General features: G+C 37.3%; 3 protein-coding genes across 3 annotated transcripts; 2 read left to right on the forward strand and 1 right to left on the reverse strand.

Annotated features, from left to right (window-relative positions):
- The first annotated feature begins 1,660 nt into the window (after positions 1 to 1,660).
- LOC140780475 (myb-related protein 306-like) lies at positions 1,661 to 3,272 on the forward strand. Its single transcript, XM_073126059.1, has 3 exons — positions 1,661 to 2,061; positions 2,176 to 2,305; positions 2,413 to 3,272. Exons 1-3 carry the CDS (start codon positions 1,929 to 1,931, stop codon positions 3,020 to 3,022), a joined length of 873 nt encoding a protein of 290 aa, XP_072982160.1. The 5' UTR covers positions 1,661 to 1,928; the 3' UTR covers positions 3,023 to 3,272.
- Positions 3,273 to 5,439: 2,167 nt separating this feature from the next.
- LOC140780472 (meiosis-specific protein PAIR3) lies at positions 5,440 to 12,373 on the forward strand. The gene is made up of 11 exons (XM_073126056.1): positions 5,440 to 5,579; positions 7,041 to 7,122; positions 7,420 to 8,922; positions 9,050 to 9,179; positions 9,557 to 9,706; positions 9,781 to 9,844; positions 9,922 to 10,071; positions 10,174 to 10,232; positions 11,275 to 11,409; positions 11,640 to 11,731; positions 12,022 to 12,373. Exons 2-11 carry the CDS (start codon positions 7,090 to 7,092, stop codon positions 12,088 to 12,090), a joined length of 2,385 nt encoding a protein of 794 aa, XP_072982157.1. The 5' UTR covers positions 5,440 to 5,579; positions 7,041 to 7,089; the 3' UTR covers positions 12,091 to 12,373.
- Positions 12,374 to 15,840: 3,467 nt separating this feature from the next.
- Positions 15,841 to 17,895, reverse strand: LOC140793917 (pentatricopeptide repeat-containing protein At1g06140, mitochondrial-like). Its single transcript, XM_073145692.1, has one exon. The coding sequence runs from the start codon at positions 17,893 to 17,895 to the stop codon at positions 15,841 to 15,843; it is 2,055 nt and encodes a 684-aa protein (XP_073001793.1).
- Between the last annotated feature and the right edge of the window lie 198 nt (positions 17,896 to 18,093).

An 18,093-nucleotide genomic window follows, 5' to 3' on the forward strand; every position in this document is an offset into this window, starting at 1 on the left:
ACCCACACGTGCTTTGGAGTTTTGACACGTTACATAATATCCCCCCCCAAAAAAAAACCAAGAAATAGATCGACGGTCATCTAGATCTATAAGACAATCCTTTATTTATTCTAAAAAAAATTATTATTTCTTTCTAACTAAATACTATAATAACCACACTTGAAGAATATATACATTAGCTGTACACTGTTGGTGTCATTAGGGTTAAGGCCGAAATCAAATGGATTTCCGAAAAATTTATTAGGGTTAAAAATATGCTTATTGTCTTGTAAAATTATAAAAATAAAAGAAGTATACACTGTAATGCTCTATGTTTGTAGTGTTATGGGCCTTGCGATGTGACATGGGCAATGACGCATTCTTCCTTCCGGCCAATAAGTATGAGATAAAGCTAAGTCAAAATAGTAGTGAATTTAATGCAAGATCTTCAAGTAAAGTTTTAGATCTAGGTTTAAGGGCAAGGAATGGGGCTTGTCGTACTGAATTAGGTGTCAAAAGAGAGAGATTGTTAAAATAAGAAGGATCTATATCGTTCTAACTAAAATATTAAATGTAAAAATTAATTATCTTTAATAGCTTACACTTATATAATAATCGATGAGTTAATATGATATTAGGGAGAGATATTAGATTCAAATATCCACACATTTAAATCAGGTCCACTTATTAAACTCGTAAAAAAAAATAGTTTAAAAAATATAATATTAGAGAGAGATTAGATTCAAAACTCCACTCATCAAGTCGATCACTCGTAAAAAATATCTTAAAGCAGACATATAAAAAAATATAAGAATCACCCTTATTTAACCCCTTGAGGCTTGAGCTTTTGGTGAGTTATCATATCACTTCTATATCTCTTATCCATATGCTCGACATAAGTTGACTAAAATTTAGTTGACAGATTGGAGATGGTTGAGTTGTGCCAAGGCATCCACTTGCGTTGAATTTTTTCCCCTTTAGAGTGAATAAGAGACCTCTCTGTCTCTCTGAACGTCATGGGTCTTTCTTAGCATTAATATTCTTCAAATCGGACGTGGAACCATTGTATAGTCAACTAGTGTTTGCTTCAACGCTGCATGTGAAGTTTTAAGAACACAATCTCCAACTGTTTTACTAATACATGCTAGACAAAGGATAATAGAATGGTTTTAAATAAAGATGGTGAAGTTTAACTGCACAGATTGACTCGTGTGGAGTTTGAAGTACAGTTTGACCTCTGGGTCAGCTATATATTTATTAGTTTTGACTTTTCTGGATTCATCTTTACTACAGATGCATTCCCAGTGTCTAGATTTCTTTCTTCTAGGAAACAAAAAAGAAAAGATTAGGATAAATCTTGAGAAATTTGTAGCACTGCAAGCATTTATTTGCCTCCGAGTCCCCACATCTACCATACCATAGTTTACTCCAAGAAGTGAAGTCGAGCATAAAAATTTCGAAAAAGGAAAAGCTCTCTGTTTTTTTTTTTTACTTTGAAAAGAACCCTTACCTTTGCCACAAATGGTAAGAGGATTTAATGGCGTTTTTAGGCTGGGAAATTTCTCAGAAGCAAAGAAGGATTGGGTGGTTCCCGGTGCAATCTCATTCAATGCACGCGGTTTTGTGGCAGAGAAAGAAGAGAGTAAATGCTCTCTGCTGTCATCTTTTTGACTCTTCTAGCATCCAAATCCTGGCTCTCTTTGCCCCCCTCTCTCTCTCTCTAAGTCAGCGGCTAAGAGCACAGCTCTCTCCACAAGTCTTCTTGTGTATAAATATGGGTGGAAATTGGTGTCTTAGACTCATGTATTTGCCTTGCAAGAGAGCAGCAGACGAGAAAGAAAAATAAAAAAAGAAAAGCCTATCTGGTTGTGTTAACCAAGCTCTAGTAGCTCTTCTACCTCTTTTGTCTTTTAAGGAGGAGAGTAGCAAGAAAGCAAAGGAAAGTTGAGATGGGGAGACCTCCATGCTGTGACAAAGTTGGTGTCAAGAAGGGTCCTTGGACTCCAGAAGAGGACATCATCCTGGTCTCCTATATCCAAGAGCATGGCCCAGGGAATTGGAGGACAGTGCCTACCAGTACTGGTGAGTTCCCAAAGTTCTTTTGGATTTGATCAAGGGATTCCAAAGCCAAGTTGGTCTTTAATTTGGGTTCCTTTTTTTGTGGCTCTATTTTGATGTGTTCTTCTTGGTTCCCAGGGCTAATGAGATGTAGCAAAAGTTGCAGGCTGAGATGGACTAACTATCTCAGGCCAGGCATCAAGAGAGGTAACTTCACAGATCAGGAAGAAAAGCTAATCATCCACTTACAAGCTCTTCTTGGCAATAGGTAAGGATTAAGCCCATGCCAGACTATAATTCTCATTACCAATTGTTCCCTTTTTCTCTTTTTTTCTTCCTATGATCTCAAAAGTTTTATTGCTTAATTGAACACAGATGGGCAGCAATCGCTTCTTATCTCCCAGAAAGAACTGACAATGACATCAAGAACTACTGGAACACCCATCTCAAGAAGAAGCTCAGGAAGCTTGAAGCCAGTACAAAAGACCCAAATTGTAATGGCTTCTCTAGCCAAGAGTCCATTCCCAAAGGCCAGTGGGAGAGAAGGCTCCAAACTGACATCAACACGGCAAAGCAAGCTCTCTGTGAGGCCTTGTCTGTGGACAAACCCCAGCATAATTCGGCATCGACTTACGCGTCGAGCGCCGACAACATATCTAGGCTTCTCCAGGGATGGATGAAGAAGAGCTCCCCAAGTCCCGGTACGTCGCAGACTAACTCCGGCTCACCGGAGACCTACTCGGCGTCGAGCCAGGGAACAACAAGCACTTCTAACTACACCACATCACCGGAGCCGTTCTCGTCACTACTTGCTTTAGACTCGTCGACACCGGAAGCGTCAGAGACGAGCATTTTTGGAGGAGATAGCAAGCCAGGATGGGAGGCTCAACTGCCCTTCTCCTTGCTCGAGTCATGGCTGTTAGATGAGAGTCTTGAGCAGGGTCATGAGAACTTTCTCGACCTATCATTAGATGACAACTTTTGATTGTTTATACGATGTACTTGTATGCTTCTCTTGTTAATTACCTTGGGCATGCTTTCAACTGATCAGAATGGATCTCAGCCATGAATGCAAGGAAATGAAGTGTATAATATTAGTTAATTAGCCGTACGTCAGTCAGTTAGTGTTCATATATATATATATATATATATGGGGATTATTCTTACTACCGATGATATTGATATGTGGCTTGTTAATTGAAAATAAATAAAAGAACTCTTAACTTTGAGAGCAATGTGCGAAGTTTCTGTCCAATACTCTTGCAGGTTTCAACTCTTTTTTCCGTGTGAGGCTAAATCAACATTTACATAGATATAGATAGACGATGAGTGCAGGATAGGTCTTAAATGTTTGACATGTGAAGAGAGTTAGTTGTGCCTTTTGCCCCACAATATAATCTTTGCAATCTATCTAGATTTGCCATTTCTGAGGAAACCACACATCCAGTAGTTTGTAAGAGAGAAAAAGGACCCAAAAAGATTCCCATGCATTCCATGACAATTTGTAGATGCCAATGAGCTTGCCTTCATGATCCAAATAAAAAGGTACTACTTGATGCATGGCCACCCAACTTTACATGTGAGTGGTCGGTCTCACTTGTAACAGCTAAAAGGATACTTGGCCTGTCCAGTTGGGGAATAAGAAAAAATAAATATTAGAATTAGAATGAATAGTATACTTCTTCCGGACTAAAAGTAATTTTAATTTACTGTTTTTTATGATAATTAGAAAATAATAACTATTTTTTATTATGATAATTAGAAAATGAGTGTAAAATTAAATATACATTGTAATTTTATTTTTATAAATGTATTCTAATATATTATCAAGTATATTATATTATTAAATATAATCTAAACCACAATATATATCACGATATTCGAATATATTACGAAGAATGCAAATGGATTATTTGGGTTTTGGAATAAGTGAGTGAGGTATTTTTTTTAAAAAAAAAAAAACTTATCCTAACAAAAATATGGAATAGAGATATATATATATATATATATATATATATATATATATATATATTCAGAATATTCCAAAATAAGGGTCTTATATATTCTATCTATCCAAACAGATGTACCTCTCCCATGCATGCATGGGTGAGGGATTAAGCTGGCTAATGGATTGCAGAGGTGAGCATGAGAGGCGATGTTCATTTCCCTTGGGATCTGAATTTGACTGCTATCTTCTCCTCCAAATTAAGAAAGGAAGATGGCAATCCATGGTATGATGGTAGGTCATTTACTTTGCCTTCATCCTGACATGGGTGCTGTCTCAGTTACTTCCATTGCAGACATATCACGTGCATGCAAAAGAGATATCATCAATGGTGCATGTGAGAATACAGTCACTCAATTGGATGGCATAACAAAGCCAACGATTGTCTCATGGTATGCCCCCAAAACTTAAAAGACTCACTATAACTATCTTCCTCGACCAAGTGAGCAAGTAGGTCATGTGATCAACTCTAACTCCAGATAGTTACTATGGAAAAAATTATTTAGTGATTGGTAGTAGCTTGGCTCGATAACTTAACTCGACTGATGACTCGACAATGCAATTAGCTTGGAGGAGCGGATGGGCAGCGCAATGACTTTGAGCAATGTCTTAGCAGGTGTTTAATTTGGAGCAATAATTCGGAGATGCATACGGCTTGAAATCTAAACTGGATGGCTTAATATATTAGCTAAAAGTTGATGGAGCCTTAGTGTCTTTATATCTAAGAATAGTTGACTATTTATTCGGCCCATATCTAGTCTTTCAGCTCTTGAATGAAAAAAAAAAACTTTAGACTCACACTATACTGTTCTTTTTGAAAGAAGCAAAATTATAATAAGTATAAATAGAAGGGTATCAATTAAGAAATATCTCTTATAATATTTAAGGTAATTTATAAAAAAAATTAAATACTCGAAGATATAGAAAAGTGTGTGTGTTTTTTTTTTAAATTTGGTGGGGTGGGCTAAGATTAATGGGCCAAGGTTAAAAAAAAACTTTTAAGATTATTTTAGTAATTTAATAAGAGAGTTATATAGATCTAGAGGTAGGGTGTCATATAGAAAAAATAAACGGTTTAGAGCGGGTGTTAATCGGAAAATGCTGAGAATATAGGAAGTTATTTGAAAATTTATCCATTTCTATTATCCCTTTTTGCATTGGCTGAGGATTTATACACGAAACTGTAGGAATTTCCTACAACCTGGTGAATGGGATTTGCACAAATATATTGGTTGCTTTATTTGAAAACCTCCTACGACGTTTGTTGTATGGAATCCGTTGCCCACTTCCTGGGTCCCACCTAACTGCCATAGAAGTATAGTGGTTTCGGAAGCTCTCTTTTGCGCCGTACTTTAAATTTTGGAGGGAAACGATCGCTCCTCCAATTTCGAAGCAGCTCTCTGGTACAGAGAGAGAGAGAGAGGGAGAGAGGGAGAGACGTCGAGGATTCAATATCGCGACAACGCGTGCCATCCCCCATCGGATCTCAACTCCTACAGCAGTCTCTCTGCGTTCTTTTCTCGTGGATTTCTCACAGGTCTGCTCCGATCAAAGTTTCTCGATCAAATCAGCTTGTAGAATTGTTGATCTATCTACTCTTCACTTCTTCTTCTTTTTTTTTCTCTTGATCTCGTTCTTCATTAAGATGCCGGGGGATCCGATCTCAATTCTAGGGTTTTCAGTTGGTTTTAATGCACTTTTATCATTTCCATTCGCATATATTCCAAAATTTTATTGGGTTTAGGGTTTCCGTAATGGGTTTATGTAAAATTTAGTCGGAGATCTGTGCTACTTTTGCTCAGTGACACGTTGAGTTATCGGGGAACAATCCCATGAATAGTTGAAAATTTCGTTCTCGATCGTATACTTCTGTTTCCTTCAGAGACTATGTCGAATTCAGTGATCTGAAGGAGTTAATTTGCTTAATTGGTATCAATATGTTGGTCGATGTGCATCATAGTTCGTCCCAGATAAGTTTTTAGCAAATCACAGTACAAGATGGTCACGTCTTTTTCCTGTAACTGATTCACTGTCTTTCTACCCGGATCAATACATATTTGTTTGTTTGTTTTGTTTTGTTTTGTTTTGTTTTTGTTGCAATTTGTGCGTTGTAATTTATCTTCTTACACCTTTTGCTGATAATTATGATGGCCTTGAGAGCATGATTCCTTGAATCTTGGAGGTGTGATTTACGATTTCGACCAGTAATTATAGAATCAGTGAGGAAATAGAAATTAGGCGATTTACTTTTGGAATATATACAGGATGGGTACTATGACGAATGTGACTCACTGATCTGACTTCACAGGAATAAATATTAATAGAACCTTTTTCCAAGTCCCTTTTCCGCTATCTGAACTTTACAGTCAAAAGAAATTTGTTAAGGAAAAGCAAAGTGAGGCCGAATGCTACAAGAAATAAATTCTTTTGAAAGTAGGCAAAGTTTTATGGCACAAGGTGCCTGGTCCTTTTGAAGTAAATAACAGTGATGCATATGTGCGTTCTATTATAAATATAAAAGGTATTTATGATATGATTATGTAGTAGAGAAGTAACTGAAATCATGCTGGAATAAGAATTGGTTAGCATGAAATTTATCTACCCACGAGATGGTTGGTCCTTTTGAAATTTGTACACAAATACTAGTAATCTACATGAGGGTAGTATTGGAACTTTGGAAGTAAAGTAGATTCACATTAAGTGAATATGTTGTCGAGAAGAAAGGTTGAGATGAAATTAGTTCTAGAGTAAATAGATTTGTTTAGGAAAATTTTCTACCCACAAAAAGCGAAGAAGAGAAAAAAGCATGACTAAAAGATATATATGTTCTTATATCATATGAATGATGTCAAATGATGCTTTGTGTATTAATTATTTTCATCTGGACACATCTGAAAGTAGTTTCCTTGAAGCTTCATGTGCTTTGGATTTAATTCAGTTTGAAAAGGTTGTATCTATGATTCCATATTAACGTTAATCTATTTCTCCATTTCTCTAGGTTCTATCCTATAGTTTATCACCATCTAATTAACTCGTATAGGGCTGCAATGATGGAGGTTGAATGGCAAAAAGTTCACAAAGTGAGTTACTTTTCCTAAATCCTTTACTCAATCTCAAGGATATCTTACCAAGTATGACATGATATTTGATGTACTGGATTTACATTTAGCCTTGCTTCTTGCTAATGATGTTGCAATATTGTAAGATTTAAGATAGAATACTATATATGTTTTTGGCTCCTTAATTGTCACATTTAATTTATTTTTAGGCTAAAAAAAAAGCTGTGTAGTTCTGGTTAAATTGTTGGTTGTGTTTAGGAGTAGTAACAAACTTTTGGTTCCTCAGAGATTTTCTTTCTTCTAAAATAATTAATTTAGGCTGCTTCGAGTGATTGTCGGAGTTTGGGGAGTAATCAATATCCCTTTGGTCGATTTCCAAAAGTTTCTATTGGAGTCACGGTTGAAAAGTGCCCAAAGATGGGTTATGGAATGAGAGTGGAAGATGGTTGTGCCATGCCCACTTCAGAGAGAAAGTTCTTGCAGGGAAGAGTTCCAGAAGAAAATAAGAGCTGTGTGATCGTAGAAAGCACTGAAGAAAGACAGATGGAAACTAAAGATCAGAAGGCTTCATTATGTCTCTCGACAAGATATGTACATCATGAAACACCAACAGCAGAGACGCTTCATGTCATCAGTAACCAGGCTTCAGTAATACAATCAGAGGATCACATATGCAAGAAAGTAGATACTGTTTCTTTCAGAAATGCAAGAGAAAAAGGTGAAAACAGTGGACGAGTGGAAGAGGCTGCATTTACTTCTGTGCAGGAAATGATGGCGCCAGATAGAGGTATATGCAGAGAACAACCTTCGGGAATAACCAAGCATGACAATAAAGCCCTTCGAATGAAGCTGTGGGAGATACTTGGTACTGCTTCACAGACTAAACAGGCAGTGAATGCAATAGATTATGAGGATACAAGAATTTCAGACCAACATAAGTGTCAAGTGGGAAGATTACCAAAAGATAAGCATTACTCAGATCCAATTGAGACAGATTCTGAGAGTCCAAATCAAGTTGAAAGGAGACCTGTTACTCGCTCCTCGACACGGAAGAAAACTCCAACTGTGACAATACAGAAGATGCAATATAAGACGCCACATGGAAAGAAGCCATTATCTTCTTTTAGCTCGGCCCATAAGCAGAAACTGGAAGAGAAGAACATCTTTGCCTTTGAAGATGGAGAACAGAAAGCAATAAGCTTAGGAAAAACTGCTAACGGCAATTTTAGCAGCTTTAAAGGGAAGAGGATTGAGCATAACAAGACCAAAGTTAAACCTCGGAGGATTCATTTTCCAATGAAATTGACTTCAAAGAAGAGTTTGCAGAACATTGAAAGAGAAGAAAACAAGTCTTCCCCTGATAAAGCATCATCCCGGAGCAAAGAGGAAGGATGTTCTCCTTGTTTGCCATGCCAGAGTGAAAAGGGCAATTTGCAGACATCAAAAGAAGTACCCAATGTCAGTATCCATTCAAAAGGAGAAACCCGGGAACAATTGAATGGTTCACCACTAGCATGCGCAGCAGGAACTCATGGTTATGCTTTTAGTCCATCTCCCGCAAAGCAAGCACACTTGTGGGAACATGAAAAAAGCCCTTGTTTGAGAAATGATGCACCCTGCCAGAAGGTTTCTAGTCCATCAATCGCTAGATACAGAAATAGTCCAGATGATTTTCAAAGTCCAACTTTTGCGATGAATGCAAATGCATCTTCACAAAGAAGTAAACTACGGGATGAAGTTTCCTACAGTCCTAGAGTTCCAAAAAGTTTGGAGAGTTCTAAATCAGGATCTTATGCTTCAGATGCAGACACAGAATCCTCTGTATCCTATATGTAGATATTTTAGAAATTAGAATGCTTGAATTAAACTGAATTAATCTTTGTTTGTTGAGGTGAAAACCCTGTTTCTGTGTCTTTTGCTCCTTAATTTTCCTTAATCTGCGATTCAGGATGACACTAGAGAAATTCATGTGTCACAAGAAATCATAGAGGAAAAAGAAACTGAAAAACAACCTTCTCTTTCCCCAATGGAGGACCAGGAGACTCAGACCTTTGGAGCAAATGAGTTCTTTAATGAAGGTCAATCTTTGTATGGGCACTGTTCATTTTTAATTCTCATGCAAAAAGAAAGACTCTGTTCCATTTTCAAGGATAAACTGTTTGGCAGTGCAATCTCTTGAAATTTGCCAACATTTTCTAACTTCTATATCTGCAGTCTCACTAGGACAACCCTTTATTTTGGATACTGCAGTGGCAATTCTCTGCCAGATGATACGTATTATTTTTCTGCATGTTTATTATGTTGCTGTTGTATATTTCCGCAATGCTTTCCAATGTTTCAACTTCATCAGCTTTTACCATGTGAAGATGATATTTACAATTTACAACTACATGATTGTGCTAATAAAAAGATGTAGTCTTACTTATACATATGTTTATCTTGCTATTCTCTGCAGGCTATAGGCGGTCTACCAATTGGTTTTCAGATGTTGATAGCCCGTATACATCTAACTTGACACTTCATCATATAAAAAGGGTACATAGCCTAAAAGACGAAAGTACGAGCAAAATCAACCTGTCTTCATCATCACCTATTGACAATTCCTGTAATATATTATTTTCTTCTCTTATAACTATTCTTGGATTACAGTTCATAATCAGCTCTCTTCACTTTGATTAGGTGCAGAAGAAACTACTGGATCAGATATAGATTTGGAACAATTCCCAGAGAACTCCTTGAGAAGGTCTTTTTGTTCCATTATCTTAATTAAGCATACTTTATGTTCCTATTCCAACAGTCTCATGTTTTTATGATTTGTAGGGCTATTTACCAATTGGCAGTGGTTTTGGAAAGATTCAAAACCAAAATCAAGTCTCAGACAAGTAAGAAGAGCTCTGATATACTCTCAGCTGCTGCAGAAAAGATACAACTGCAGCTACAGGATGCTGAGTCTCAGATGCAGGCAGATGTGTAAGATTTTGAACAGTTACATAATGTACAACAATAATATCTAGTATACCTTTTGACAAAACTTTAACTCACATTATACTTTATTCTCTAATCTTCTTATAGGACGAAGCTTATCAGCACTGGCAAGTTCAAGAGGAGACGCATCGAATCTAAATTCCAAGGTACGAAGTATGAGGTGTGAGGCCTTATATAACTAAAAATGTTGTTTACCATCCTTGAAGAGCTTATTAGATTTATTTTTTTTCGAAGAAAGTCGGTAGGCCAAATTTATTTGATTTTTTGTCTCTGACTTGCTCATTTTGTATTCTCGTTGAGTACTTAAGTGTTGGATCCTTTTAAACCATGGGAGTTTCTTGTTGCGGCTGACCAGTCAGAGTGTAGCTTTAGGGAATAAAAGCCAATGTAAGAAGTGTCGTTAATTTTTGTCGAGAAATATTTGAGTGTGTAGTGTATGATATAATCTGGTACAAGCCCAGGTACAGACGAAGCTTAAAAAAGCAGAGAACAAATTTATATAAACTGGCATATATTCAGACTACAGACTTCCCCATCGTTGACCCCTCCCCCCACCCACCATCTTTTCGTTCAGTACAGACTTGACAGCGATAGCTTTTTGTGAAGAAATGTCCAATAAGACGTAGTAGATAAAAGCATGTAGATGGTGCATACATTTATACTTGAAATTTTAACCTTAAAAGATTTATCAAAAAAAAAAAAAAAACTTTATCTTAAAAGAACGGTAGTTCTTCTGTTTGTATTAACTCATTAAATACTCTATAATTTTAATCTTAAAGAATGATAATTTTTATATTTTAAAATATATTACTCTTTACTTTTGGGCTTAAGATATTTTTTAGACTTAAGAAATGAATTTGACTTGAAAGAGTTGAAGTTAACACTTTAAATGACAAGATAGATCACAGAATTTGAAATCACGACCTCTTGCTCTGCTTTGGTACTACACTAACTATATCAAAAGTTTAATCTTAGAGAATTTTGGTTTTATATTATACATTCTAACAATTCAATCTTCTTTATATCTTATTCACATATTGCTTTGATCTAACATATATTCTTTTTGCACTATTTATTGTTTAGTTCTGTAGTGTTTATACTTCTTGACCTGTTACACTATTTCTGTGTAGTGCATTTATATAATTCTTCATTTTCCATTTTAATGTATAAGCTGGGAGTTGTTTGCAGAGCAAGAGGAAAAACTAAGGATCGTCCATGACAAGTTTAAAGAGGATGTCAACCAGCACCTCCTGGCTTGCAAGAGCATGCTCGAGGAGCTTGAGGGACAGCAGATAGATCTTGAGGGAAATGCCGACAAGCAAAGTAGGTGGCATTCAGTACAACTTGCAGAGACTATAACTTGAATATAACAGTTTATAGACTCTATACTGCAAACCAATCGGACTGGACTTTTGGTTGCTGTTTGAGTATATTTTCTTGAATGCACGGATATGCTGTTGCCTCCAAAAACAAGTTTCTTTGCTATGTGTGCCTCGTGCATTTAAACATGTTTTTCACCTTTCTACTTGACCTTGTTATTCTTTTATGTGCAGAGGCATCACACGGTAAGTTTCTTCTACATGTCAAGGAATCAGTAGAGGCTCATCTAAGTGACGCAGAGACGAAGATTGCTGACATCCACAAGGTGAGTTCATCTGCAACTAGTCAACTTTGAATAAAATGGGCGTCCAGCTATGAAAGCGCTCGTCAAAGATACCTTGTTTATTGTGCCTGTAGTGGGTACTAACCGTACTATATCATAGATCTGTTGGCTATACGGTCACGGGTCAGTTTAAGGTTGCAGTTGAACTGGCTGGGGCAGGAGGCCAATCGCTGCATGAACGTTACTCACATAACTTGTAGTGTGATTTAAGTATTTAAGCACTTACACTGTATACAGAAAATGCATCAGAATTTTGAAATTATGTGCTGCAGGAAGCACGGAAAAAGATGAATGGCATGAAGCGTGTGTTAAAGGAGTGGATGGCAGAAGGTCCAAGTTGAACACCCACCCACCCAAAAAAATATCACTGTATGCATGATAAATGACAATGATCACGAGGAAGCTCCTGTATTAGATGTAGTGCACCAAAGCAAAGCTTAGGAAGATCTCTAAATTTTGGCAAAGGTAAATATAGGTAAAGGAAATAGCAACACTATACTGTTCTTTGACTTAAAATAGTGTTCACCAAGAAACTTTCTGTTGAAGTATACGCAAGAAATGAAAATTGATGTAAAGTATTTTCTTTGCCATCTATTTGTGTAATCTCTGGTCATACTGGTTCTACTTTAAGAGTACAAGTGCTGAATTAGTACTGCTAAAATATTGAGGTTCTGGTTTTATCTTTTCGAAAAATTTATTGATCGGGATATACCTGGCGGTAGGCATCAGGTAGTAACCACGTTCTCAAAATGGACTCTTGAATGTATCTCTTGCTGAAGTACATAGACTTTAATAATGGCAAAGCAAATGTGAGATGACTGATAAAATACCCTGGGAAATACTGATCTAATGTTCAATGTAGTACCTCTCTATAGGTGCATGTAAATGAGCTCCATTGGAGGCATGGATTGGCTTAGAAGCAGTCTTATTATTTTCGAAACTTTATATATGTTCTTTTATAGATATTCAAACAAATTAAAGAGATGAGTTTACTTTGGCAGCTACCTATTTAGCTCTTCGTTGCCCACTTGAGTAATTGCAGTGGTAAATTCAAGCAAAATAAGGTTGAAGAATGCCCTTACAAGAAGAAAGACCCAGGCTGATGCATGGATTACCACATGCACTACAGTTGCAGAAATCACAGGAAATTAGATTTTTTTTCCCTGTCCTACCAGCAGATAATATTCACTGACCTGAAACCATTTTCATTATCACCTGTGCACGGATCGGTCCCACAAACTGATGACACAAACACACACATTAGCAAAGAAAAAGAATCTTGGAAAAGAAGGGGCTTGTTGTTTCTCTGGAAGACAGAGAAGCTCTTGTTGCCACCATGATGCCATTTATCTTCTTCAGCCTACGGACAGCAAAGAACTGGAGAGTCAGCTCTTGTTGTGGATAGGATCCGATCCTCTTCGGACTCTTCGCTTGCTCATCTGGGTAGTACTGAATGCTGAAGATGCTGATGGTGACCTCTTGGTGGCGTTCAAGTCCATGACGTTAATGTCGTTAGGGATATGCAGTTTGTTATCTGCCAACCCATGCTGTGCTCTCAGAGTGGATACTGGATGTGTTATTCTAAGGCCATGAGACATTCCTGCATCCCTAGCTAAAAGGCTGAAACAAACAAGGAGGACAAAGAGCCTGCAAGTATTGGAACCCATGGCCCCTTCAGTTGAAGCCAGAAGTGGTATCTCAGACCTTGATCCTTCTCTATGCTATGTCTTGGTAAATATATCCCGGGATCATCTCCAAAGCATAAAAAATTAAAAACTCAGCTGCTCTGGGCCCCAAAGCATCTTGGAGAACTTAGATTCACTTCAATCATATGACAGCAACTGAAAGAACATCTGAGGCTGCTTTAGAAGGTTATGACAGTTAAAAAGAAGGAAGATGAAACAGTCCTAGGGAGGCAGCAGAACAAAAAGTGAAAATGTAGGGAAAGGGCCAACACACCAAATACTTGCTTTATGCTATTTTGTGATCTTCCTTCTCTTTTAAGTCCCCTTCATAAAGAAATCATATGCTGATACGCATGTAACAATTAACAGTATTACAGGCTAGTGGTTGAACAAGCTACTTTCTCTTTTATTTGCTGTATTTGCACACATACACACCCTTTTGCTTTTGAATCTTCCCAGGCAAAGCAACTATTCAGAGTTTTAAAGAGAACTCACATCAAGTTTCCTGTTCCCTTCACTCATTTAATCAGCCTCTCTTTAATTTTCACATTTTCCTATGCTCGCCATCTCCTCCACTACAATTAGCAATAGTTATTACATGTTATATTTCAATTATTAATCATAATCACATACAACTTGAAGAATCTTAAGGCAAATGCTTTTCACTTTATCAAAATTCTTGGGTCTCATGGGGCTTAAGATGTGGGACTGATAATGGTCCAACCCAAGCACCACAACTCAATTGCTACTGATAGTTTGCTCTGTCTTTTGTATTAAAGCAAAAGCAAAATTGGGGGATGTGACTTTTTAAAGTTCATTCAGGTATCTGAAGGGGTAAAATATTATGACACTAGGAAAATATTTTTACCATTAAATACTTAAGCCTATTCACTGTGCACCCACACAGTAAGCTTACAAAAGAAAGACATATCCATGATTTATACATCAATGCATGTTTGCTTTTCTCTACTGCAGATCCTTTTTGACTGTTCATGTGTTATAAGGATAAAGGAGTTCTAGTATGGCCACAATTGGGATGAAGATTTCTCTTTTTTCTAAATTTTGGCACTTAAATCTTTGATTAAGATTTTTAAGTGGGTAAGAAGAGGTCAAGGTTGCCATTGTTGTAACTTGTAAGGGAAGTGGAAATAAAAGGAAAAGAAGGAAAATAAAAGGAAAACAAGGGATTTCGTGATGATTTGTTCGCAGACAAGATTCTTAAAGCTGGAGGCGTTTTACTATTATATCTCCAAAGTAAAAGTTTGTGTTAAATGCCTTTGGGCAAGCTTGCCTATTTCAGGCAATAAGCTTGGTTGAGCAAAACTGGTCTCCAAATATTGCTAGTTCAAATAGCATTGCTAATAGTTAATTTCTCTAGAAGTAACAAAATCTGATGTAGCTATTTTAGGAAGATAAACACAGGAAAATCACAAGATGGCTCAGAACTAAAAAAAAATGGAGGGACAAAAAAACAATATCATAGCAAGAAATCATAAAAAGATAAATAGAACTCAACTAAAGAAGGAAGTTTTTAAGGAAGCAGTTATTGATGAATATGATCTCTATGTTTCAAATTTTGCAGTTGCAATGATGAAAAGAGGATCATATAATAGTGAGCTGTCTTTCCTCAGAAATCTGATTATATGAAGTATGGTATAACATATCAAAAGGAGTGGGTTGGAGATCATATAATATAGTTGTAGCTTAGAGATTGACACTCCATTGGCCTTAATAAAAGAAGTTGTGTCAAAGGCTTTCTCTGGATGAAATAAGTAGCATTCACCAAAAGATAGTTTCACATTTAAAGGACATCATACATAGATCTTCAGATGACAATTCATTCTAAAGTTAGCATATAATCTAATTAAGTAAAGGATCACGTGATTTCAGATCACTCCATGAAAATCCTAAACAGTGAAGTTCCTTCCAATGCTAATTATGGAGAACCAAGATTAATGCAGCTGTATTTTCTTCAAAAAGGAATTAGAGCAAACAAAATGTATGCAGCATTACTCTTATTGGTGGAGATGCTGTTTCAATGAGTTTGTGATGCTTTTGTACATGAGAATGAGATCTGAGTTCATAAACAAATGTCAAAATGACCTTGCCTCGAAACTGAAGTGGAACTTCAAATATTTGCACCAAAATTTCAGTTCTTCTAGAGTTATAGGAGCACATTTTGGTGTCCGAGGCTGACCCTTGTGCTATAGAAGGATTCAATCGAGTTTACCGCATCACTGAAAATGAAAATGCTGCAAGGTAATTCCTGGTGCTTTAGACATGAGCTCTGAATGCATGTAGTTCTTGTTCGCACTTCAGCTTAGGCATGTTAATAAGACGAAGCATCGGTCAACACCAATATCAGAAGAGAAGATGTCTTAAAAGAAGAACCAAATAATTCCTTTTTCATAATTCTGTGTTGCTGAGAATTCCTTTAGAACAATCTGACGTAATCATTGAAGTTAATCCTGGTGTTCTGCATAATCCCTTAGCTCCAACCTGTTTTCTTGCCAGCAACACATCATCCCATCTTTCTGCTTCAGCAAAGGTATTAGAAGAAATAACAGAATCTTCGGGATCAGTTAGCCTCTTAAGCTTTATTAGTCCATCCACTATGTTTTCCCCAAGACTGATCTTCCTATGAACTCTACAAGCACCTATAAGCATCCTCCAAACCACTGCATTGGGTTCAACAGGCATGTCTGCGACAAACGTGCAGGCTTCCTCTAGCAACCCAGCACGTGCAAACATATCAACCATACACCCGCAATGCTCAATCTCAGGTTTTATACCATAATCATGAAACATCATTGTGTACATATTTACCCCATCATCCACCAGACCAGCATGATCACAAGCAGATAAAACTCCAACAAATGTGATATGATTTGGCTTAATTCCTATTGCCCGCATCTGGTGGAAGAGATCCAGAGCTTTCCTGCCTTTGCCGTTGTTGGCATATCCCACAATTATTGAAGTCCACGAGACGACATCTCTCTCAGGCATCTCATTGAATATGTGCCTAGCTTTATCAATGCACCCAAATTTTGCATACATGTCAATCACAGAATTACACAGCACAGTATTCCTCTCAAGGCCACTTCTTTGGATGTAAGAAAAAATTCGATCACCAAGGTCCAAGGATCCTATATTTTGGCAAGCAGAAATCAACCCTAGCATTGTGACATCATCTGGAGTTAGGTTTTCTATTTGAAGCTGCTCAAACAGATTCAGTGCCTCATCAAAAAGCCTGTTTTCTACATATGCCAAAATCATTGAATTCCATGATACAATATTTCTAAAAGACATCTCGTTGAAAACTTCACGAGCAATTTCCAGCAAGCCACATTTGGAGTACATGTTGATCAAAGCTGTCACTACAGGAATAGGAATACTGTTTCCTCTTCTCCTAACATGAGCATGGACCCGCTTCCCTACGTGAAGATTTTTGCTCTGAATACAAGCAGAAATCAAACTAACTAAAGTAGCATTATCTCCCTCTAGACCTCTATTTCTCATTTCTTCAAACAAGGATATAGCTTTATCAGCTTTACCATTCTTTACATATCCATCGATCAAGCTGTTCCAAGACACCAAGTCCTTTTCAGGCATGCAATGAAACAAAATCTCTGCGTCATCAATACAACCAAATGAGGCATACATATCAATAAGAGAATTATCCACTGGAACCCCAGAACACCCCATAAATTTGCAGTAATATGCGTGAACTGACTTCCCAAAATACAAATCCCCTAACTCAGTGCAACCACTGATTAAAATCATTAAAGTAACCCCATTTGGTCTAACTTGTTCACCGAGAGAAGTAGAACCATCCAATAATTGATTAAATAAGTTGACAGCCTTATGAAAATGGCGCCTTTTTAAGAACCCAGAAAGCAAACAATTAACAGTAACAATATTTCGGCAAGGGCTTATATCAAACAGGTGGCAACCACTATCCAAGCACCCTGAAATTGAGTAGAAATGGATTAGAGTATTACACACATTGGCATCCGATTCCGACCCACATCTGAGAACCCTGCAGTGAATAGATTTTCCTTCTCTAATCGCCGTTAGACGACCGCAAGCTTTGATTGCTGAAGCAAATGTAAAGGAGTCGAGCGAAGGAGAAGGCGATTGAACTTTCTCTCTCCACTGCAAATTCCTAAAGTAGTAAAGGGATCGGGTTGGGTCCTCTCCCGAAGCATGGCGACGAATGATGGCGCGCCATGCGGCGGCATCTGGTTGCGGCACTTGGTCGAACAGTTGGGTGGCATGGTCGAGAAGAGAAGGCTTAGAGACAAAATGGTGGAAGAGATTTAAGAAGATGGATTGGTGATTGATGAGGCCAGTGGTGATGAGGTGGGAGTGGATTTGGAGGAGATGGTTCGTGGAGAAGAGGGAGAATTCTTGGGAGAGGAGCCGGAGGAATGAGGGCGGGTTTTGAATGACCGAGTTCATGAAAGGAATTAATTATTAGTTAATATCGGTGGAAACCGGGAGCTTTTAAAATTTAATCCAATATACTCTCTAACGGAAAAAAAAAAAAAAAAAATATATATATATATATATATATATATATATATTACACCAAAATCTCGTGACTATCATAATCTTCTACTCCAAGTTATGTTGTTAAAAAAAATTAACCTCACCTTA

This window comes from Typha latifolia, chromosome 1, assembly GCF_019914945.1.
Source record: "Typha latifolia isolate L0001 chromosome 1, TyphaL0001v2, whole genome shotgun sequence".
Classification (NCBI taxonomy): Eukaryota; Viridiplantae; Streptophyta; class Magnoliopsida; order Poales; family Typhaceae; genus Typha; species Typha latifolia.

Excerpts from the sequence above, each read along its gene's own strand:
- LOC140793917 (XM_073145692.1), bottom strand. The coding sequence starts at position 17,895 with ATGAACTCGGTCATTCAAAACCCGCCCTCATTCCTCCGGCTCCTCTCC.
- LOC140780472 (XM_073126056.1), top strand. The coding sequence starts at position 7,090 with ATGATGGAGGTTGAATGGCAAAAAGTTCACAAA. Across the intron at positions 9,845-9,921 it reads CCAGAGAACTCCTTGAGAAG|GGCTATTTACCAATTGGCAG; the intron begins GTCTTTTTGTTC and ends TATGATTTGTAG. Across the intron at positions 11,410-11,639 it reads GGGAAATGCCGACAAGCAAA|AGGCATCACACGGTAAGTTT; the intron begins GTAGGTGGCATT and ends TTTTATGTGCAG.
- LOC140780475 (XM_073126059.1), top strand. The coding sequence starts at position 1,929 with ATGGGGAGACCTCCATGCTGTGACAAAGTTGGTGTCAAGAAGGGTCCT. Across the intron at positions 2,062-2,175 it reads GACAGTGCCTACCAGTACTG|GGCTAATGAGATGTAGCAAA; the intron begins GTGAGTTCCCAA and ends CTTGGTTCCCAG. Across the intron at positions 2,306-2,412 it reads CAAGCTCTTCTTGGCAATAG|ATGGGCAGCAATCGCTTCTT; the intron begins GTAAGGATTAAG and ends AATTGAACACAG.